This window comes from Puma concolor, chromosome E2 (genome assembly GCF_028749965.1).
Source record: "Puma concolor isolate L17-30 chromosome E2, mPumCon1.1.hap2, whole genome shotgun sequence".
NCBI lineage: Eukaryota > Metazoa > Chordata > Mammalia > Carnivora > Felidae > Puma > Puma concolor.
In genome coordinates, this window is record NC_141681.1 from 57,633,202 (window position 1) to 57,656,713 (window position 23,512).

Genomic DNA, 23,512 nt, shown 5'->3' on the forward strand with positions numbered 1-23,512 from the left:
GGATATCAGTACCTAAATCACACCAAAACACCTGTATTACTGGTATGTTCTTGTGGTCCCAAAAGAAAAAATCAGATACAACTCTGATTATGAGGATAGAGTAGATTTATAGAAAGTTATATCACATATACTTTTCATGTCCTGTAGTATCTATGGTATTTATAAAAAAATTTTTTTAACACGTATTTACTTTTGAGAGAGTGAGAAAGAGAATGAGTGGGGTAGGGGCAGAGAGAGGGGGAGGACAAAGAATCCAAAGCAGGCTCCAGGCTCTGAGCTGTCAGCACAGAAATTGACACAGGGTTCAAACTCAACTAACTGCGAGATGATAACCTAAGCCAAAGTTAGACACTTAGCCGACTGAGCCACCCAAGAGCCCCCGTAGCTATCATTTTCAACTCTGCCTGTGTACCCATGAAAAAAGAAACATTTTGAATTCCTGGCATGTCTTCAAGGACAGTAAAGTTGTAAACAATATTCATAAAATCAACCATGGGAAACTCTAATAAAACTTGTATGAATGAAGCACCTTAAAAAAATAAATGTATTATGTTAATAAATCCCTATTACACAGAATTTAAGGGCTTAATCCATTCTTTAAGAAAACAAAAACCTTTCATTATTTTTTGTTTTGTTTTTAAGTTTATTTTGAGAGAGAGAGAGAGAGAGAGAGAGAGGAGGGGTAGAGAATTCCAAGCTGGCTCCACACTGTCAGTGTAGAGCGGGGCTGGAACTCATAAACCACGAGATGATGTCTTGAACTAAAATCAAGAGTCAGATGCTCAAACCTCTGACCCACCAAGGTGCTCCTAAACCTTTCATTTCTAATAAACAAACAGCATCAAAGTTGTAAAATATGCCAATAATCACTTTACCAAAAAGTCTTTTGGGTTAAATTCAGGTACATTTTCAGGAAAGTAGAAAAACTAATGATTCATTTTTCCAGAAGTTGAAGTTCTCTGATTTTAGTTTTGTGAATAAGAAATTTTAATTGCATTCATCTGATAGTAGAAAGTGGAATGATTTTACTTTTATTTGTTATCTTTCATCTTTATCTTCAAATGGCAGCCAGAGCCTCCTTCCAAAGATATGCATAGAAACTTCTTTCCAGAGTGTCAGTGGGTAGACATAACCATAGTGCCCTTGAGAATGTATACTTGATGATAGACTGGAATAGTGTTGGGGAGAGACAAGTGCATCAAAGATATCATGAAGGACATACCCAAAAGGTGACAACTGCCCATAATAGGAATCTCACTGCCCAAAATGCTGAAGGATATAAAACGTTTTGGAAAACTCCCCTTTCTACGTCCACTACTTCTGCAAAGTGGCATGTTTCTATAATCAAAGGCTCAAATCAAATGGTCAAACATACATATATGCAGAACAAAAGTTAGGAAATCTAGAAAGTGACCTGGTCCATGCTGAAAATACTTACTTATACCATTTTATCAGTAGAATTACATTGACCTTTCAAACATTTCTGAAAATCAGAAATTTTAAAATAAAAAAATAAGTAGTATCCCTTTGAGGGATCTTCACTGAGCAGTCAATCTTACAACATAACCACAGCATTTTTAATGAAAACAGAATTGCTCAGAACAGTGAATCTGAGAAAATATTTAACCAGGGTTCAAACATTAATAAACATCTGAGGACTCATTTGCCAGAGAACCATTATGACTGTAATAAATGTAGGGAAGTCTTTTATCAAAGTTCCAACCTTATCATATAGAAGAGTATTTGTCTTTAGTCAGATTCCTGAGGGGAACCTGAGAGGGAGTAGGTCGTGTCTGTTACATCCTTAAGAGCAACCTTACTCCTGAGGGGGTTTGCTGCAGTCAGACACTCCCTGCATTGTTCCAAAAAGTGTTTTTCCCCACCCAGGGACCTCAGGCCCTAATCTTTCCCTTTCTGCCTACTGAATCCTATCTTTTCCTATTATAATTCTAAGTGAGGCCCAGAGGTGAGCAGGAAGGTTTCCCATTAATTTATCAGAGTTGAGTGCAGGCTTTGGCTCAAGGGTCTTCTGTACAGGAGTTGGGGAGGGTCAAGTCCTGTAGCACACTGTTTCTATGCTCAAGCAGAATTTGTGGGCTTCTGTGGGAGGGGAGGCCCCCTGAAAGCAGAGAAGGGAAACTCAGTGATTGGTCTCCAAGTGGGAGCTGACAGTTTCTGAATAGCTCCTGACACAAAGGACTAGGAACTTGGGCCTTTTTTGCATTTCAAAGCCCTGCCTGCAGGCGATCAGGTTACAGGAGGTGAAGAGGCAGTGTGGTGTCTTTACCGACATTTTCTCCTACTTGTGCTGTGTTTTCTCCACAAAGATCTTCTGAGAAAGAAATCTTGAAGAGGAGGTGAAAGAAAAAATGGCCAGTTCTCAGGTAAGCCTTGCGCCCCAGGCCGGAGGGCCTGTGATCTTTTTCTCCTGAATTCTGGGCGTGTAGAAATTGCAGGGCACCTGGGTGTCTCAGCCATTTGAGCATCAGACTCTTGATTTGGGCTCAGGTCATGATCCCAGGGACCTGTGATCCAGCCCTGAGTTGGGGTTCCTGGCAAGCTTAGAGCCTACTTAAGATTTCCTCTCTCTCCCTGTGTCCCTGTTCCCCATTTGCATGCATGTTCTCTCTCTCTCTCCCTCTAAATAAAAATTTTTTTTAAATGCCAATGGTTTTTTTTTTATCAGTTCTGACGGTTTGCTTTGTGTTTTCACCGAATTACTAACCTTTCAGAAATGATACTCTAGGTTATGTCTTTAGAACACTCCTCCCCTATATCCCAGAGACCTCTCTCTCTTCTGTCCAACATGGCTATCAGTATGGCAACAGCAGTTGTCACTTTGAATTAAATTCCTGCAAGTATTGAAAATATTCCCTTTGTGACAGATCTAGAGGGGAAGATGTTGAGGCCAAATTTCCTGTTGCTGATGGGGTCTGGTCCTGGGATAGCAATCAAGGAAAACCATTCCCATGTAGGTCTTATCTGAATGCTTTCTCTGCCCCGGGTAGAGTAGGATTATGAAAATGCACAAATACACCAGACAGATATGAGGCACAGAATAACTGGAATGCTCCTGCTCTTTAGGATGTGGAAAAGTCACTTTAAGATATTCTAGATATTACAAGACCTGGAAACTATATGTAATTGAAGGCTGTATAAATCCACTGTATCCTCAAAGTTGTTTATATTGTGATTTACTGTTTGGGGTCACAAGAACACACTGGTGACCGTGTGTCCTGAGGTGTGCCTTAGGCACTGACATGAATGGTGTACTTGCAGCTGATGTTACCTTCTATTCCTTGGCTTTGGCTCTCTGCCAGATTTCCCCCCAATAACGTTCATATTTTCCTTCTTATCAGTTGTAATGATTTTAGGTAGAGTTCCCGAGCGATTTCCAGACACCGTCGCATTTAAACTGGAAACTTCTTTCTCCTAGTTTCTCTTTCCTTGCATATATATGTAGTTTTTTTCTTTTCTTTTTTAAGTTTATTTATTTTGAGAGCGATAGAGCGAGAGCAGGAGAGTTGTAGAGATTGCAAATCCCAAGGAGACACCACAGGGTCAGCACTGAGTGGGACATGGGGCTCGAGCTCAAAAACCAAGAGATCTTGACCTGAGCCAAATTCAAAAGTCAGAAGCTTAACTGATTGAGCCACCCAGGCACCCCTTCCTTCTAGTTTCTGATGAGCAGAACAAAGCCAAATGAAATGTAGATGAAATTAAATTTTCTTACAACTTAAAACCCACAGAGAAATACTTGAGACTGGCAGAGGGAGATATTCCTCCAGGAATTCACAACTGCTTTAATGTTAATGCTTTCCTAGAGGCAAAAAGCTAGCTTAACTTTACAATAGTCAGACTTCCAGTATCCTGTGAGTCTTCTTTAACATATGAAAATCGCTTTAGAAATGTCTTTTATTTCTACTCCCCCCCCCAACTTAAAGTCATGACACATACTCTATTTACTTCTATGTATTTTCAGAAAAAGAAGAATCACATAATTAACAGGTCGGCATATCTTAAAATCCCGAAATAAAACAGAGCACAAATGATGAATGAAACAAAAGCTTTCAATGAGGGCCACCTGTGTGGCTCAGTCGATTAAGCATCTGACTTGAGCTCAGGTCATAATCTCACCGATCCTGAGCTGGAGCCCTGCATGAGGTGAACAGGAGTCAGGTCTCTCCATATTTCTCTCTCTCTCTCTCTCTCTCTCTCTCTCTCTCTCTCTCTCTCCCTCCTCCCCCCCCCCCCCCGCCCCTCCTGGTATTCTCTCTCTTCTTCTCTCTCCACCCTCTCTCTCTCTCAATAAAAAATAAAAAAAAGCTTTGAAAGAAATACTATGTTAAGAGATCATGGAGTACTACGGTCAAGACAATTCTTGAGATACTCTGTGGTGCCAGATAGATTATTGAAGTAGCACAGGGCAGGACCCGGGGGCAGAAAGAACTGTAGTTTGGCTGCATGAAGCTTCTATGTTCAAGGGGAGGGTAGGTGCACAGAGTGTTCAATCACAAATGTTTCTTTAAATTTCTACTTGTAAAACTGCTTCTGCAAGATTTCTCTGGTGCTCATCATTCAGTTCCATATTAAGCAGTGGTGAGATGTACTGGCAGTCATGAGACCCTGTAAAAATGTAGCAACCAGTGGTACCTGGGTTGTTCAGTCACAGCCTGGAGTCACAGCTTGGGTTCTCTCCCTCTCTCTGCCTCTCCCCCTTTCACACTTTGCTTACCCACACTTTCTCTCACAATATAAATAAACATAAAAAAAAAAAAAAAGAATGTAGGCACCAGCATTTATTTGATGCATATCAAAATTATAGAATTATATGTTAGCTTTATGTGCAAAAGGTGGAAATTTTTCTGATTGTATCCCTCATCATACTAGAATCAGAAATAATAACATTATATATATCATAATGTGTGTTTGTGTTGATAGTGTGAGTAAAAGACCTAAGCATCATCATCTACAACTAGTTTTATGAGTTTTATGTCATTGAAAAAATTTTTTTCTTTTTTTTTTCTTTTTTTTTTTTTTGAGAGAGAGAATCCCAAGCAGGCTCCACACTGTCAACACAGAGCCTGAGGTGGAGGCTGGAACTCAGGAACCATGAAATCATGACCTGAGCCAGAATCAACTGAGCCACCCAGGCGTCCCTCATTGAAAATGTTTCTTAGTCACCATTACACTTTCTTACTTTATCATATTTAATGCCTATACAAGAATTTAATGCCTTAATATTTATGGATGTGAGCATGGAATGTATAAAGATAGATCAATTTTGTGTGCATACCTTATTTCCATCATTCTTCTCAGGTTTGACACCTGTTATGAACATTGCTTTAGGGTCCCTTCTCCATATTGACCAGTGTGTTATTTTGGGTCAACTCTAGGTCAGATGACCTGTGTTAAAATATGATCCCTACCAGGTACTGGATGACTGACAAAACATTTGCTAAAAATAGAAGAATAATGTGTTTCTTCTCTTAGATTGTTATTATTTATTTTCCATGAATTTATGAAACTGTTCGATGCTATCTACTAACCAGGAAATGCCTTGAAAGGCTTGCTGTCACGTTTCTTGCTATTCTAGAAGAACCTGTAATTGCTATAAATCCCATTCAGTTCCAAGTCCTCCAAGAGTTCTTGTCTTTGAGTTCTACTTCCTCGTTATTGAAATATGTATCTCCTGGCCCATAGACTAATGCTTTGTAGAAATGCAGACAACTACCTCATCCTAGAACGCCTGAACAGTATCTGCATTTTAACAAGATCCCCAAGGTCCTGTTGTGAAATTGTAATTCACATTACAATATGCTAAATACATTTGTCACTCCCCAAAACTTTCCATTTAAGAAATAGATAGCACATGTCCTGTATGATGTAAATACAATATTCAAAATGTATATGCCTGTGTTGATGCTTTCATTTTACAAATTCTCTTGAATAAACACAGTATTTATAAAGGTTCTTACCTCCAAGGTAAAGAATATACTAGAGCATAATATTGGGTGACAAATAATCTTACCTCATCAAGCAGGAACCTCACCTAAGCCAGAACCAGTTCTCCTGATATAACTGAACTAACAGAAGTTCAGTCATTGGTGGATCACAAAAAAACTGTACCAGGTGAGGATGTGAGCAAAGCAAAAATGATTTACAAGAAACAAGGAAATCACAGGGAGGAACTTGCAAATCAGATACTCATGGAGGAAGGGGGAATGGTGTCCTTTCATTTAGGGTTAGCGTGGATATTCAGAAAGGGGAGGCCATCATCTTATGTCAAGTGGAGTATAAGGTTGCACATAAGCCTTAAGAGAACAGTTGTGTACATACTCTGCATATTTCATAGTAAATGAAGTTTGTGCTCCTCCTTGGGTGAGATTTTAGTATTATAATGAGGTAAAAGGGAGCTCCTGGGTGGCTGAGTCTGTTGAACGTCCTACTCTTAATTTAGGGTCAGGTCATGATCTCAAAGTCCTGAGATCAGGCCCCAAGTCAGGCTCCACTCTGAGCATGGACCCTGGTTGGAATTGTGTCTCTCTCACTTTCTGTCCCACTCCCTCTTGTGTGTGCTCTCCCTCTCAAAGACATAACATTAAAAAAAAAAAAAGTTTATATATACACATATACGTATATATATGTATATATATATGTATATGTATATGTATATGTATATGTATATGTATATGTATATGTATAAATGAGGTGAAGGTAACTGTACATATATGTATATATATGTATACATATATGTATACGTATATATGTATATGTATAAATGAGGTGAAGGTAACTGTGTACTCACTGCCGTGGTTTACTCTATTATCCATGTACTTAGGTGTGAGTCAGGGGGTAATCTCAAACTGAGCCAATCCAAACTCTTCCTCAGGGCAGTCATTACCTTTTGTTGGATACTTTCTGTTTCCACCACAGGACAGTATGCACATGGGGTGTTTTGCCTGAAGTAAAAGGTAATGTGGAAAGAAGAGGTTAAAATGGGACTAAGGTGAGTGGGTACAAGCACATAAGCAGTAAAGGTCAGGTCTTATGGTCCAGTTGCTGACATTAACTCCCTCTTTCATTTGACTTAGCAGTATGAAATCTGCCTATGGCCACTTGGTAACTGTGTTATTTATTTCAGGGACTGCTGACATTCGAGGATGTGGCCATAGAATTCTCTCAGGAAGAGTTAATATACCTGAACTACAGTCAACGCGAACTATACAGGGATGTGATGTTAGAGAACTACGGACACCTCCTTTTCTTAGGTGAGGATAACTCCTTCCAGATTTCCCAAATCACACTCAGGGGTTTGTTCCTTCCTTTGAAGACTGAATCTTGAAATTTTCCTCTATTGCATGACTGGGATTCAGATCCCTGCAGTCAGGGAAGGAAGTAGCGGTTTGTAGATATAGAGAAAAATCTTCATGATGTTTCCTTTTCAGCTTTATCTTTCCCTTCCTTAGGATAACATTATCATTTCTGTAGATTAATGGCAATTCTAAGCACTGAGTGGCATAAAATGGTATTTCTGACATCTTAAATACCAATTTCTACTCATTACTGTCGTGGTAGTACTCAGAAGTAGAGGTCAAGATCTGAACATGGAAAGTTCATCCTGTGTGCTCTAAAGGGGGTGTTGGGCCACAGCATTTGGGAAATCATTTTCTAGCATTCTACTCTGTCCTCTCTGCTCTACTAAGCACAATAGTGGATCAGAACTTAGAATCTCCAACCACACTCATATTCTTTTTTTCTAATAAACAGGTCTTGTTGTGTCAAAGCCAGACCTGGTCATCTTTTTGGAACACAAGAAGGGTGTCTGGGCCGTGGAGAGAAAGGAGACAGTAGCTATACACCCAGGTAGGTGGGAATGAAGTGGATGACAGAGGTGAGGTCCAGTCGTGAAGGAGGAATTGGACCTCAGAATATGGTTGAGCAGCTCTCCTTGAATGGAAATTAGGTTGAAAAGGCCAGTTTCAGGGCTCTTCCTCTCACATGGGACATCTGCTTTCCAACATACCATGCTTTCCATTCTCTAAGGATTCTCCTTCAGTTTCACTGAAGGTTCTTCACATCCACAGTGAGGTCCTCCATAATCTGATTGGTTCTCCCTTTGCTTTGAGGTCTTGGGGAAATGTCTGCCTTTCTGAGGAACTGTACGCTAATCCATTTCTGAGTTCTGTTTTGCTTCTTGTGTGAAGTGTGTCAGGGTAGTGGTGGGCATCTTGGGATTTGGTGCAGAAATCCCAGGAAGGCTGGAGTGAGACATTACAAGTTTTCTGGTTTATCCTTTCAGTATTACAGAGGCTTTAAACTTAATCATACAAAATAGAGATCCAGTGATTTCATCAGGTAACAAAGCAACTCACTAAAGTGAGAAAATCTCGTCCTTTGTTTCACCTCAAAAGTTCATTTCTTGGGTTGCCTGGTTGGCTCAGTTGGTTAAGCGTCTGGGTTGAGCTCAAGCCATGATCTCAGTTTGTGAGTTTGAGCCCTGCATCAGGCTCTCTGCTGTCAGTGAAGAGCCCATTTGGGATCCTCTGACTCTTCCCCTCTCCCGCGTGCTTTCTTTTCCTCAAAGGCAAAATATTAAAAAAAAAAAAAAGTTCAGGATGCCTGCATGGCTCAGTTGGTTAAGAATTTGACTCTTGGGGCGCCTGGGTGGCGCAGTCGGTTAAGCGTCCGGCTTCAGCCAGGTCACGATCTCACGGTCCGTGAGTTCGAGCCCCGCGTCGGGCTCTGGGCTGATGGCTCAGAGCCTGGAGCCTGTTTCCGATTCTATGTCTCCCTCTCTCTGCCCCTCCCCTGTTCATGCTCTGTCTCTCTCTGTCCCAAAAATAAATAAACGTTGAAAAAAAAAAAAAAAAAAAAGAATTTGACTCTTGATTTTGGTTTAACTCATATCTCAGGGTTTCTTAGTTCAAGCCTCTCATAGGGCTCTGGGTTGACAGCATAGAAACCATTTGGTTTCTATCTCCCTCTTTCCCTCCCTCCATCCCTCTGTCTCTCTCTCTGTCTCTCTGCCGTCCCTTACTTGCTCTTTGCCCTTCCTTCAAATAAATAAATAAAAGTTTTAAGGTTCATTTTCTTTGTATTAACTAAACTAAGAAATTTCCACTCAATGTGTTGCATCCTCAATGTGAAATAATTTAAAGCATCTATTATTTTCCTAGAAGTCTACGTAAATTAATGCCATAGGGGAGCTAGAATATTTAAAAATTAAAACTCAGAGCCTAAAATAAAGTCTCAATTGTTACCGTATTTCTTAATAATTGAATATTCTTATGATTTTGTCTTGTACAGTATGAAGTTCCTGTGACCTTGGCATATGTTTTCACTTTCTGATTACTTACATATCAGATTCCTTTATGTTTTTTTTTAAAGTTCTGATATAACATGGGCATGTGCTTTATAAGAAGGTATATAACTAGTAAAATTCCTATATTTAGAAAAAATTTTTAATTATAAATATAATTTTACTCCAGGAAAAATGAATCATTGGTTTTTCTATTTTCCTCAGAATATCTGAATTTAATACCAAAGATTTTTATAATAAAGTGATTGTTGGCATATTTTACAATTTTTACGATGTTTATTCAGAAATGAAAGCTTTTGGGGCACTTGGGTCGCTCAGAAGGTTGAGCTTCTGACTCTTGGTTTCAGCTCAGGTTATGATCTCATTGTTTGTGAGTTCAAGCCCTAAGTCCAGTTCTGCACCCACACTGTGGATCCTCCTTGGGATTCTCTCCCTCTCTCTCTGCCCCTCTTCCTCCTCTCTTTTTCTCTTTCTCAAAATAAACTTTAAAAAAAACATAAAAAGAAATGAAAGTTTTTGTTTGCTTGATTCTAAAGAATGGATTATAGGGGCACCTGGGTGGCTCACTGTTTAAGCTTCAGACTTTAGCTTAGGTAATGATCTTGTGGTTCATGAGTTTGAGCATCCCCCATCGGGCTCTATGATGACAGCTCAGAGCCTGGAGCCTGCTTCGAATTCTGCATCTCCTTCTCTTTCTGCCTCTTCCCTGCTTGCGCTCTGTCTCTCTCAAAGGTAAATAAACATTAAAAAAAATTAAAAAATAAAGAATGGATTATGCCCTTAAATTATTAACTATTATTAATATGTTAGGGATCTATTAACAGAATACATTTTTTTTTAATTTTTTTTTTTAACATTTATTTTTGAGACAGAGAGAGACAGAGCATGAACGGGGGAAGGGCAGGGAAAGAGGGAGACACAGAATCGGAAGCAGGCTCCAGGCTTTGAGCCATCAGCCCAGAGCCCGTCGTGGGGCTCGAACTCACGGACCGCGAGATCATGACCCGGGTGAAGTCGGACACTTAACCAACTGAGCCACCCAGGCGCCCCAGAATACATTTTTTAATGTCTTAAGTGCTTAATGCATAAAAGTTTTCATTAGAGCTTTCCATGGTTGATTTTATTAAAAATTTTTTTCAACGTTTTTTATTTATTTTTGGGACAGAGAGAGACAGAGCATGAACGGGGGAGGGGCAGAGAGAGAGGGAGACACAGAATCGGAAACAGGCTCCAGGCTCCGAGCCATCAGCCCAGAGCCTGACGCGGGGCTCGAACTCACGGACCGCGAGATCGTGACCTGGCTGAAGTCGGACGCTTAACCGACTGCGCCACCCAGGCGCCCCTAATTTTAATGAATATTCTTTACAGTTTTACTCCCCATGAAGACATGCCAACAACTCAACATGTTTCTTTTTCATGGGTACACAGTCACAGTTGAAAATTATAGCTACATAGGGATGCCTAGATTCTGGTCATGATCTCGCGGTCTGGGAGTCTGAGGCCTGCATTGGGCTCTGTGCTGACACTGTGGAGCCTTCTTGGGATTCTTTCTTTCTCCCTCTTTCTCTGTTCCTCCTTTGCTTTAGCTTTCTCTCTCTCAAAGTAAAGGAGGTTGAAAAAATACATATATACATATATATGCCTCTATATCTCTATATATAGGCTTCCTTTAAATAATTCATCTTTTATTTATGTAGAATTTTTTGAGTTATATTTTGTCTTACTCTGGTTTGGCAATTCATAAACCATGAGATCATGACTTGAAGAGAAGTTGGACGCTTAACCAACCAAGCCACCTAGGTACCCCTAGAAGAACTTTAACATTTCCTATAGGACAGGTCTGCTGATAAACTTAGACAGGTTTTTCCTTGGCAAAGTGTGCATTTCTACATTCATGGAAAACAGTTGTGCCAAGTAGGGTATTCTTGGTGGATTTTTTTAAATATAATTTTTTGTTCTTAATTTACATCCAAATTAGTTACCATATAGTGCAACAATGATTTCAGGAGTAGATCCCTTAGTGCCCCTTACCCATTTAGCCCATCCCCCCTCCCAAAACCCCTCCGGTAACCTTCAGTTTGTTCTCCATATTTATGAGTCTCTTCTGTTTTGTCCCCCTCCCTGTTTTTATATTATTTTTGTTTCCCTTCTTCTATGTTCATCTGTTTTGTCTCTTAAAGTCCTCATAGGAGTGAAGTCATATGATTTTTGTCTTTCTCTAATTTCACTTAGCATAATACCCTCCAGTTCCATCCACGTAGTTGCAAATGGCAAGATATCTTTCTTTTTGATTGCCAAGGAATACTCTATTGTATATGTATACCACATCTTTATCCATCCATCCATCAGTGGACATTTGGGTTCTTTCCATACTTTGGTTATTGTTGATAGCACTGCTATAAACATGGGGGTGCATGTACCCCTTTGGAACAGCACAGCTGTATCCCATGGATAAATGCCTAGTAGTGCAAATGCTGGGTGGTAGGGTAGTTCTATTTTTAACTTTTTGAGGAACCTCCATACTGTTTTCCAGAGTAGCTGCACCAGCTTGCATTCCCACTTGGTGGATATTTTTTGATCTTTCAGTATTTGAATACATTGTTCCATGCTTTTCTTTCTATAAGGTCTACTGAAAATCCCAGTAACAGTCTTGTAGGAGCTCTTATACAAGATGAGTTGCTTTTGTCATGCTTTTCAAAATTCTTCCACTGGTCATTTTTGATAGGTTAATTACAACGTGTCACTGTGTTCATGTCTTGTCTTTTTTTTCTTGAATTTTTTATTTAAATAATAGTTAACATACAGTGCAATATTGATTTCAGTATAATTCAGCAGTTCATCAATTACATATAACACAGTGTTCATCATAACAAATGCTTTCCTTAATACCCATCTCCCACCATTGATATTTATCCTACTGTGAATTTGCCGAGCTTGTTAATTTGTCTCCTTTCCACATACATGGGACCTACAAGTCTTTAGTTCTTTATGGAAACTCTCTGCCCCCTTTCAGTCTCCTTTCCTTATGGGGTCCCCTTAATGTGTATGTGGTTCACTTGTAGGTGTCCCATGTGTCCCTAGACTTTGTCATTTTCCACATTTTTTTTTTTTTGGTCCTCTTAGATAATTTAAAACAAGGGGTCTTTAGATTGTCCGATTCTCTCTTCTGCTTCATAAAGTCTGTTGCTGTCCCCTTCGTGTATGTTTAAATTCAGTGGTTCTACACTTCAGGTCCTAATTTCTCAGTGATTTTTACAGTTTGTCTCTTTGGGCTTACATTTTGGTCATGGATAGTTTTTCTGCTATCATTTAATTACCTATCTGCTTTCTCTTTTTCCTACATGGACATTTAAAAAAAAAATTTTTTTAAACGTTTATTTATTTTTGAGACAGAGACAGAGGATGAACGGGGCAGGGTCAGAGAGAGAGAGGGAGACACAGAATCGGAAACAGGCTCCAGGCTCGGAGCTGTCAGCACAGAGCCTGACGCAGGGCTTGAACTCAGGAACCACGAAATCATGACCTGAGCCGAAGCCGGACGCTTAACCGACCAAGCCACCCAGGCGCCCCATCCTACGTGGACATTTTTATGACTTTTTTTTCTTTAATTCTTTGTCTCACCATTAACACTACCTTATTAATTTAGGGTCAGTTTCGGAGATACATTTCATTCCTGTGATTGGAACTAGTTCTATTTCTTTATGACCTTGTGATCTTTTGTTGAGATTGGTGAATTTAAGAAAACAGCCTCGGGGTTCAGGATTATGAACTTGTTTGTACAGGAGAACACAAATAACCAATTTGTAATGTCTGAATTTTTGTAATTTCCTAGTTTATGAAAGTATAGTTACTTCTTTAGAGCCCATGATGCCTTCCTCTGTTGTCCTCAGCTCTGGAGTCTCTCCAGTGTGTAAACAAAAGCTCACCTGTTGTCTGAGCAGCCATCATAGTGCATCCAGAGGGTGCCCTCATTCCCTCTGCTTCCATGTCTTTCATGACAGAAATAAGCCCCTCAGGCACCTGCAAAGAACCCAGATCACTGAACATAGAGGTCACTCCTGTGTTTGTCTCCTGATGAGAGGTAACTGTTTTCACACAGTGTTGGCAAGGAGTGTCAGGAACAGTGAGTAACTGTTGTGGGCCAGTGTCACAAACTTTGTCTCTTTGATGTTTCTCTTCTTTTCTACTTGCCTGCTTGGGCTGGTTTCTCCTAATTGCCTTCTGGAGCACTCACAAAGTAATTTAGTCCATTTTTGTCTCCGTGGGGGAGCCACCGTCCTGATGCTCCCTCTTTCTTCACTGCTGATATCCTGTGATGGGTATTAATTTTGCATATTAGCATTTAACATATATGCATGTGAGGATAGTAAGTGAGAGAACTGATCGTGTATCTTTTACTCGTGTCTTTCCATAACACCATAGGCCTATTGGCAAAGTCAGGTAAAGAATATTCTTTTTAAAGAGTGATGTAGGAACCAATGGAAGCTGTGGCTCTTAGTATTTACCCTCAGTGATGACTTGGATGAAGATGGAGGGTAGAGAAGGGCAGAAATGAGGTTACGATGGATATCGCCAAAGCGGGACAATTGCCCTTAATGGAACCCGTACTGCCAGAAGAGATCGAGGGTATAAAATACTTGGGGGGAAAACCCCACCTTAAGTCAGTTATATTTGAACCCAAAGACCAAAATCCATTTTTGTAAATTTTTAAAAATATTTTACTCATTTTTGAGAGATAGAGTGCAAGCAGGGGAGAAGTAGAGACAGAGAGATGGAGACACATAATCAGTAGCAGGCTCAAGGCTCTGAGCTGTCAGCACAGAGCCTGATATGGGGCTTGAACTCATGAAGCATGAGCTAGTGACGTGGGTTGAGGTCAGATATCCAACCTACTGAGCGATCCAGGTGCCCCTCCAAAATTCATTTTTAATCCTACATGATCTCTGGAAGGACTTTTGGAAATTCTGGAAAATAAACCAATGCATGCCAAAACTACTCATTGGAATTATTTTAGATATAAGATTGGACTAATCATTCAGTGATTCACTGAAATACTTCTAAATTTCGACATTGAAAAAGGAAGATAAAAACTCGAAATGTGATTGTGTTGAGATGTCTTTTCAGAGGGTTCATTATTCTTCCACCAGGTATAATCCCTCTTTTTCCAAAGTCTCTAAATTTGATAAAAACCAGACAGTCTGTATGCAAACATCACTGTTCAATGTTATCACATAGTACCTAATATGGAACTAGTTTTTATGTGTGGTGAACTTCAGAAGGCCTTTAATGAGAACTCTATCTTCCATAATTACCAAGGTGTTTAGTATGGAATTACAACTTACCAATGTAAAGAATCTGGGAAGAAACATGAAGCAAGGGTCAAATCATCAATTTCAGAGAACTCCGTTTCCAGATATCCAGTATAAAAGTAATAAATGTGGGAATGTGTCTTATGAAACCTCAAATCCTATTGTACATCACTGTATCCTTACTGGAGAGAAGACTTAAAATGCAGCAACTCTAGTAAAGCTTTTAATTAGTCTTCGAAACTTGCTCAACAGCAGAGATTTCATAATGGGAAGAAACCTTACAAATATAACAATATGGCAAAGGTTTTCAGTACCACTGAAAACTTGTCAACATGAGGTGTGATATATACTGGGGAGAAGGCTGAAAAATGTTTTGGCAAAGGCTTTAGGCAGAACTTCAAACTTTGTGACCATCAGAGAGTGCATACTGAAAGAAATATTACCAATGTAAAAAAATTTGACAAAGCATTTAATCGTCATCAAAACCTTCAACATGAGATCGTCCTGAGGAGATACTTTACAGATGTCAAGAATGTTGACAACGTCTATGTAGAACTGAATTTATAAAACATCAGAAAAACTACACTGGATATAAACCCGAGAAATGTAATGAGTGATGAAAAATGTTTGCTTTCCATATATATTAAAAAAATTTCTTTATAAAGATAAAAAAAAATTACAGTTGTGAACAATTGGCAAGCTATGTAATGGAATGTGAAATCTAAATAAACTGAGAGAATTCTCAGCAGAAAGAAGTCAATACCACTTTTGAGACATGATTCTAAATCAGAGTATTTATTATAGAGAAAAATCCAAAATTAAAACACTCAGGTCGCTTATTTAGCCTTGAACAATGGAGGTGCTATGGGGTGCCAACCCCTCCACAAGTGAACATCTGCTTGTAACTTGTGAGCCCCCAAATTTAAAAACATAGGTACTTTCCCATGGAAATAGCCTATTGTTGACCAGAAGCCTCATCTAGAACATAGTCAATACCCCATTATTAATATGTGGTCTGTATTATAGGCAGTATTTTTATAATAAAGCAAGCATGAGGAAAGAACATTAAGGAAATCATAATGAAGAGAAAACACATTTACAGTATATATATAAATTTGTGTATAAGTGGACCCACACTATTAAAACCCATGTTCTTCAATGGTCAACTGTGTTTGTTAATATGCGTGAAAGAATCAAGGGAAGATGGATGTCTGTCTGGAGAGGAATAATTTTACTGTCTCCTTTTTCTTTTGACCATGATTGTGATTTGGGGGGGGGGGGGGTGTGGAAAATATTATAAGCTTGTGTGCATGCAAAAGGATTTGATTGTTTCTGTCTCTCAGACATACACGGCTGTTGTATGATGGGGAATTCTCTAATACCAGCTTTTCCATGGAAGATAAAGAACACTGTCATGTACAATGCACGAAGAAAGTCTACATTCACATGCTGTTTGTGGTTGACGTATAACTGTGATGTAAGTAACCATGAAGTGATCATTCAAGGCATCATTATTTGTATTAAAGTAAGATAGAGGAACATTCTGAATTTTAAATAGATATGACAGCTTTTTTGCAAGGAGATTATGGTGGCTGTTGATTTAAAATTTGCATGCATCTTCATAATAGCAATCGATAGAAGTCAAGAATATTAGGCAGTTGAAATAGAGATTTTCACATCGTAGGCAAGGATAGCTAACTCTTCCATAAAAGGGTGTAAAATTGTTATAAATCCACATTTATTCAATAATGAGCCTCAGTTTGAACAGAATGGAAAGCACAACTCACAGATCAGAGGAACAGAATGGTCCTTGAATGATTGAAAGGGGTGTTTTGAACAAGGATCATATAGTGGTTTTGCACTGGTTTGGTTAGAATGCATTTGAATTTAATATATTTTGAATAAGAACACTGAATGGATTTTAATGCGCTAACTCTGTGTTAATGAATGAACTGTTCCCCTACACCAACATTAGCCTGCCCCACCTTCATTAAGGTTGCAGGTAAACAATAACACAAAGTATAATCGACCATTGAACAACATGGGTTTGGACTATGTGGGTACATTTATAGTCAGGTTTGTTTATTGTACAGAAATATATTTTCTCTTCTGAGTTTCTTAACATTTTCCTTTCTTGAAATTCCTTTATTGTAGGAATGGCATATATAACACATATAACATAAAATATACATTTATTGATTGTTCTTGATCAAATTCCTTGTCAATAGTAGGCTATTAAAATGTAGTGTTGGGGAGTAAAAGTAATACACGGATTTTTAACAGCATGAGGGGCGAGCACACTGAAATTTCCCTACTTTGGCTAAGGAAACAGTAAGATCCAGAAGGCACAGAGAACTCCTGTCAAAATCAACAAAAGCAGGCCCACACCAACATATATTAGATTAAATTTACAAAATACGGTGATAAAGAAAAACTCTTCAAAGCAGGAAGACATCTTTCACTTATCAGGGAGAACCATAAGGTTACCTCGTGATTTTTCAACAGAAACTTGGCAAGCCAGAAGGGAGTGGCATGATCTATTCCACGTGCTGACTGGGAGAAATAGGCAGCCAGGAATTCTCTCTCCAGCAAGGCTATCATTCAGAAGGGAAGGAGAGACAGAGTTTCCCAGACAAGCAAAATCTCAAGGAATTCCTCACCACTGGACTAGCCCTGCAGGAAATGTCAAAGGGGAATCTTGAAGTGCAAAGAAGACACCAAAAGTGACAAAGAAAAAGGATCCAGAAAGTATATAGAAACAAGAAAACAATTAATAAAATGGCAATAAATATGTATCAATAAATACTTTCAATGAAAATGTACTATACCTTCCAATCAAAACACATAGGGTCTCTGGATGGAATAAAGCACAAACAAAAACAACAAAAAATAAACCCCAGGCCCATCTATATGCTGCCTACAAGAGACTCCATGTAGACCTGAAGACACTTAAAGATAGAAAGTGAGGGTGGTAGAGAAACCTTTCTCACACAGATGAAGGTCCAAAGAAAGCCAGAGTAGCAATACTTAGGATGGACAAACCAGATATTTTATTCTTGTGTGGTAATTATCCTGCTTTGGTACCAGGGTAATGCTGGCCTCCTAGGGTTATTTTGAATGGGTTCCTTCTATTCTATTTTTAAGATTTTGATGAAGCATGCCCTAAATTTGGTTTTCTTTTTAATGTTTGTTAGAATTGACCAATGAAGGCAAGAGGCTGTGGGCTTTCCTATGCTGGGAGGTTTTTTATTCCAAATTCAACTTGTATATTTGTGATGGTCTAAGAAGATTCCTTATTTCTTGAGCCCAAGATTCATTTTTCAATCTTGGTAAATTGTGCGTTGTTTAAAATTACATTTTTTTCAATTTTGTCTAACTTGTTAGTATATAATTGTTGATAGTGATCTGTTATCACACTATATATTTCTGTGGTTATCTGTTGTGAGGTTTCCGTTCCATTTCTCCATTTGGTGTTTGAGTTCTCTCTCATTTTTTCTTAGTTAATGTAGTTGAAGAATTTCCATTTCTGTTTGTTTTGAAAAACCTGGGCATTATTTTCCATGTTATTCTTTATTCTGGTCTCTTTTATTTGTAATTTTAATTTTTTGGGTTTATTTATTTATTTATTTATTTATTTTGAGACAGCGAGCATGCAAGCTGGGGCAAGGGGCAGAGTAAGAGAGACAGAATCTTAGACTCCTCACTGAGAGTGGAGCCCTACCTGGGACTTGATCCCACAACCCTGGGATCATGACCTGAGCTGAAATCAGGAGTTAGACGCTTAACGGACTGAGATACCCAGGTGCCCCAACTATTTTATTTATTTCTGATTTTTCCTTGGTATTTCCTTCTGCTCCTGTAGAACTGAATGTGGGGCTTGAACTTGCTAACCACGAGATCATGAACTGAGCCAGAGTCAGATGCTCAAACGACTGAACGACTCAGGCACCCCTGTTGTTGTTTTTAATATTTATTTGTTTTTGGAAAGGAGAGAATTCCAGGCAGGCCCTGCATGGACAGCATAGAGCCTGAGAATGGACTGGAGTCACAAACCATGAGATCATGAAAGCCAAAATCAAGAGTCTGATGCTAACCTACTGAGTCACTCAGGCGCTCCTTAAAGGCAAAGACCATTTTGTGTGTTTTAATAGGTCTATGTATGTCTGGTTCTTCAAAATCAGAGGCACAGTTGTTTTAACAATCATTTCTTGGGATGTGGAAAAGAGGAGAATGATCTTTCCTCTAAAATGTTGGGCAGGAGTTGCTTTCTGACCACAAGAGTACTGGTACAATTCTCAAGGCTGTAAGGGAGGGTGTCAAAATGCCATTGTGGTACATGCCTATGCTCTTGCTCTACTTTCCAAATGAACTTGAACAGTGTGCCAAAATGCACCTTTCTTTTCCCAGTTACCCAAAATCTGTATGGTGTGTTAAAGACCCCAGATTGATTGATAGGGAGATTCATACATAGATACATAGATGGATGGATGGATAGGTACATAGATGATAGATTTCTTCATGATGGAGTCCAGGTAAGTTTTAACTTTTTGAAATTCATAACCATTCTTTGGTATCGACTTCTTGCCATATAATTATCTATTGTGGGCCTATTTATTTCTATGGGATCAGTTGTACTGTGTCTGCCTTCACTTCATTACTTCTGATTTTAGTCAGCTTTCTCTGTCATTTTGATGATTAGATATAGCTCTGTTGATTTTGGGGGGTTTCTGAACACCACCTTTTCCTATTGTTGATTTTTCCTATTTTTGGTACATATTTTTCATTTTTGTTTTAGTTATCCTTTCTTCTGCTAATTTTGAGCACATATGGTACATTTCCTGAGTTTCTGAGATGTAAGAGAATGATTTCTGCTACATCAAGATGTGCTACACAATTCTCTATTAAGCTATGTGGTCAGTTCCTTGTGTGCAAGTTTATGTGTCCATGGAAGAATGAAGTCCTGGTGATTTCTTTCAGCTATATTCCTGATGTTCTCTGATTGATTTTAAGGTTCTATATTAGAAGTTGTGAGTACATTTATCCGAGAGTAGTACCTGGAATGATTTTACTTTTGTTATTTGATCTCTTTCAGCTGTATTTTCACCTGGCACGCAGACATTCCTGCCAAAGTCATGCATTGAAGCTTTTTCCCAGAAAGTGTCAATGAGTAGATATAAACATAGTTCACCCGAGAATGTACACTTATTGACAGACTGGAACAAGGGTAGGGAGAGTGAAGGGCACCAAAGATATCTGGGGACTCTTTTTCCAGAGAACGATGATGAATGTAATAAATATGGGGAAGCCTTTTATCAAAGCGCCAACCTTATTCCACACAGGAGTATCCCTAAGGGAGAGAATCTTTATAAATACATTGAATGTGAGAAAATTCTTAACCAGTCTTCCAATGTTGTTGATCAGAGGGTTCATGTGGGAAGAAACCATTACAGATGTAATAATCCTGGGAACATGTTTAGTCATTCATCAAGACTAAGCACACATAAGACAACTGGTACTGGAGAGGAAAGTTATATAGGTAACGAATTTGGAAAAGCCTTTGACCACCAACAAATACATACAGGACAGAAACCTTACAAATGTGAAGAATGTGGCAAGACCTTTAAATTCTGCTCAACCCTTACGCAACATAAGTTAACTCATATTGGAGAGAAACCTTTCCAATGTAAGGAATGTGGCCATGTCTTTAAACGGCTCTCAACCTTTACAGAACATCACAGAATTCATAGTGGAGTGAAACCTTACCAATGTAATGAATGTGGCAAAGCCTTTAACCGGCACTCATCCCTTACAAGACATCAAAGAATTCATACTCGAGAGACACCTTACAAGCGTAAGGAATGTGGTAAGGCCTTTATTCATTCACAACCGTCTGAACATCAAAAAATTCGTACTGAGGAGAAACCTTACAAATGCCAACAATGTGGCAAGTCCTTTAACAGGTCCTCAGACTTTATTCCACATCACAGAATTCATACTGGAGAGAAACCTTACCAATGCAAAGAATGTGGCAAGACCTTTAACTGGCCTGCATCCCTTAGGGTACATCACAGAATTCATACTGGAGAGAAACATTACAAATGTAAAGAGTGTGGCAAGGCCTTTACCCACCTCTCAAGCCTTACCAACCATCACAGAATTCATACTGGAGAGAAACTTTACCAATGTAATGAATGTGGCAAGGCCTTTAGGTACTTCTCAACCTTTACACAACATCGCGGAATTCATACTGGAGTGAAACCTTACAAATGTAAAGAATGTGGTAAAGCCTTTAACTGGCACTCAGCCCTTAAGACACATCAAAGAATTCATAGTGGAGAGAAACCTTACCAATGTAAAGAATGTGGCAAGGCCTTTTCCCGCCAGGCACATCTTAATGTACATCACAGAATTCATAGTGGACAGAAACCTTATGAATGTAAAGAATGTGGCAAGGCTTTTAGCTACATCTCAAACTATACACAACATCACAGAATTCATATTGGAGTGAAACCTTACAAATGTCAAGAATGTGGCAAGGCCTTTTACCGCCAGGCATATCTTAATGTACATCACAGAATGCATAGCGGAGAGAAACCTCACAAATGTCAAGAATGTGGCAAGACCTTTAACCAGCATTCAACCCTTAGAGAACATCAAGGAATTCATACTGGACAGAAACCTTACCAATGTAAAGAATGCGGCAAAGCCTTTAACTGGCAATCAGCCCTTAAAAGACATCACAGAATTCATAGTGGAGAGAAACCTTACCAATGTAAAGAATGTGGCAAGACCTTTAGCCAGCACTCATCCCTTAGAGAACATCAAGGAATTCATACTGGACAGAAACCTTACCCATGTACAGAATGTGGCAAAGCCTTTAACTGGCCATCAGCCCTTAAGAGACATCACAGAATTCATAGAGGAGAGAAACCTTACCAATGTAAAGAATGTGGCAAGACCTTTAACCACCACTCATCCCGTAGCAGACATTACAAAACTCATACTGGAGAGAAACCTTACCAATATGAACAATGTGGGAAAACGTTTTATCACTGTTCAACCTTGACTTATTAACACAGAATTCATACTAGAGCAAAGCTTCTAAATGTTAAGATTGTGACAGAATTTTAAGGACTCCTCAACTCTTATTCCATATCAGTAATTCATACTGAAGAGTAATGATACCCACTGGGAATGTGGCAAGATATTAAAGCAATGCTTAAACCTGGATTCTTCATCAGAGAATATATACTGGAAATGATTTTACCAATACAAAGAATTTTGCAAGCCTTTTAATCAGTACTCAAACCTCATTCAACATCACAGAATTCATACTCCAGAGAAAAATGATAACAAATGTGGTAAAAAAAGTGTTTCAGACTGCTCAAGCCTTACTCATCATCACAGTTCCTATTGTGGAGAGACGTTACAAATGTAATGAATGTGGGAAACCTCTAGCTGGAACTCACAACTACCTCAACATCACAGTTATTATACAGGAGTGAAACTGGAAAATGTAAAGAGAGTGGCTGATCTTTAGCTGGAATTCAATCATGACCCACTATCCCCAAATGCACACTCAGGGATAATGTATGAATAAGGAAAGTCTTTTTTGAATATACACTTTAGAAAACGAACCATACCGAGAGGAAAGTAACCTGAAAGATATAAATATTTAGTCATCTAATTACCTGAACATCAACTGTCAATAAACGTCACAGAATTCACACTAGAAAGGAGTACATTGGTCACTCTATTCAGACCTTATTCTCCACAAAAATACTTAACCATGTGGGATAAAACAAAGTTGAACACTTAGATAACGAATAGGCGGGTATGCCTGAAAATAGAGAAGGGGCTGTTTTTTGCATAGGAATAAGTAATTTCAATGTGCTTTTGTTTTACCTTGGCCCTTTTTAAGATGTTGACTACAAGTATTAATGTATTTGTGCTCTGAAATCACTTCACAAAATTCATTGATTCCTAGTGGGTGTTGAAAGTATGTGGCTGATTCTTCCTGCATCAAAGATATCAGATGCCCTTCCCTCTTAGGTGGGACTCCTGCATACCTGATTTTCCATGTAAGATGAAGGACAATATGATGTACAATCTATGAACAAACCTAACTGGAGAGGTCATTATGTTTCTAACACTGATGTAAGTTATTACGAAATGAGTGTTCAGAACATCATTCTTCAACATTTATTAAAACTAAAAACGTTTCTGAGTGTTATAAAAAAAGTGTTATAGTTATTGGTTTTGTGCAGTCCAGGCACATACTGAGACAACTTCTTACCAGCAATAGTCGAATACCAGTTGATGTGGTTGAAAGGAAGAAACCTTCACAGATATCAGAAACAGAGTAACTAACTCTTCCCTAACATGGCATAGGATTGTACATTGACATCTTTTAATTAACTCAGGTCTCAAAGAGTTTTAGTATGCAAAATTAAGGTGTTAACAAAATAGATTTTTATAAGATGTCTCCTTAAAGCCTCCTGGTAACCAAAAACCAAAACCTGTAGTAGATACACAAAACATAAAGAGAAAGGAATCAAAGTACACCACTAGAAAATCAACAAATCACAAAGAAAAAGACCAAATGGATAAGAAAGGGGCAAGTAATTCTACAACAGCTAAAAACATGGAAAACAATGACAAGAATAACTCCATCCATACCTATGTCAATACTTATTTTAAATATAAAGGGACTAAATTCTCCAACCAAAAGATATATTGGCTGAAAAGAAAGAAGTACACAAACTAAGGATATGTGCTGCCTTCAAGAGACTCACTTCAGCTGTAGGAACACACTCAGGCTGAAAGCTCAGGTGTGGAAAAAGATCTTCCATGCCAATGGAAAACAAAAGAATGTGGAGTA

At 38.8% G+C, this 23,512-nt stretch overlaps 1 protein-coding gene across 1 annotated transcript; it reads left to right on the forward strand.

The window, feature by feature from the left end:
* The first annotated feature begins 2,239 nt into the window (after positions 1-2,239).
* On the forward strand, positions 2,240-22,925 carry LOC147573815 (uncharacterized). Its single transcript, XM_086690611.1, has 4 exons — positions 2,240-2,384; positions 7,145-7,271; positions 7,771-7,866; positions 19,724-22,925. The coding sequence occupies exons 1-4, from the start codon at positions 2,370-2,372 to the stop codon at positions 21,703-21,705; spliced, it is 2,220 nt and encodes a 739-aa protein (XP_086546737.1). The 5' UTR covers positions 2,240-2,369; the 3' UTR covers positions 21,706-22,925.
* Positions 22,926-23,512: the final 587 nt, after the last annotated feature.

What these genes read in the sequence shown, in the direction of transcription:
- LOC147573815 (XM_086690611.1), top strand. An exon ending in CGGACACCTCCTTTTCTTAG is followed by an intron (nt 7,272 to 7,770) that starts GTGAGGATAACT and finishes TCTAATAAACAG; the next exon opens with GTCTTGTTGTGTCAAAGCCA. An exon ending in GACAGTAGCTATACACCCAG is followed by an intron (nt 7,867 to 19,723) that starts GTAGGTGGGAAT and finishes GATCTCTTTCAG; the next exon opens with CTGTATTTTCACCTGGCACG.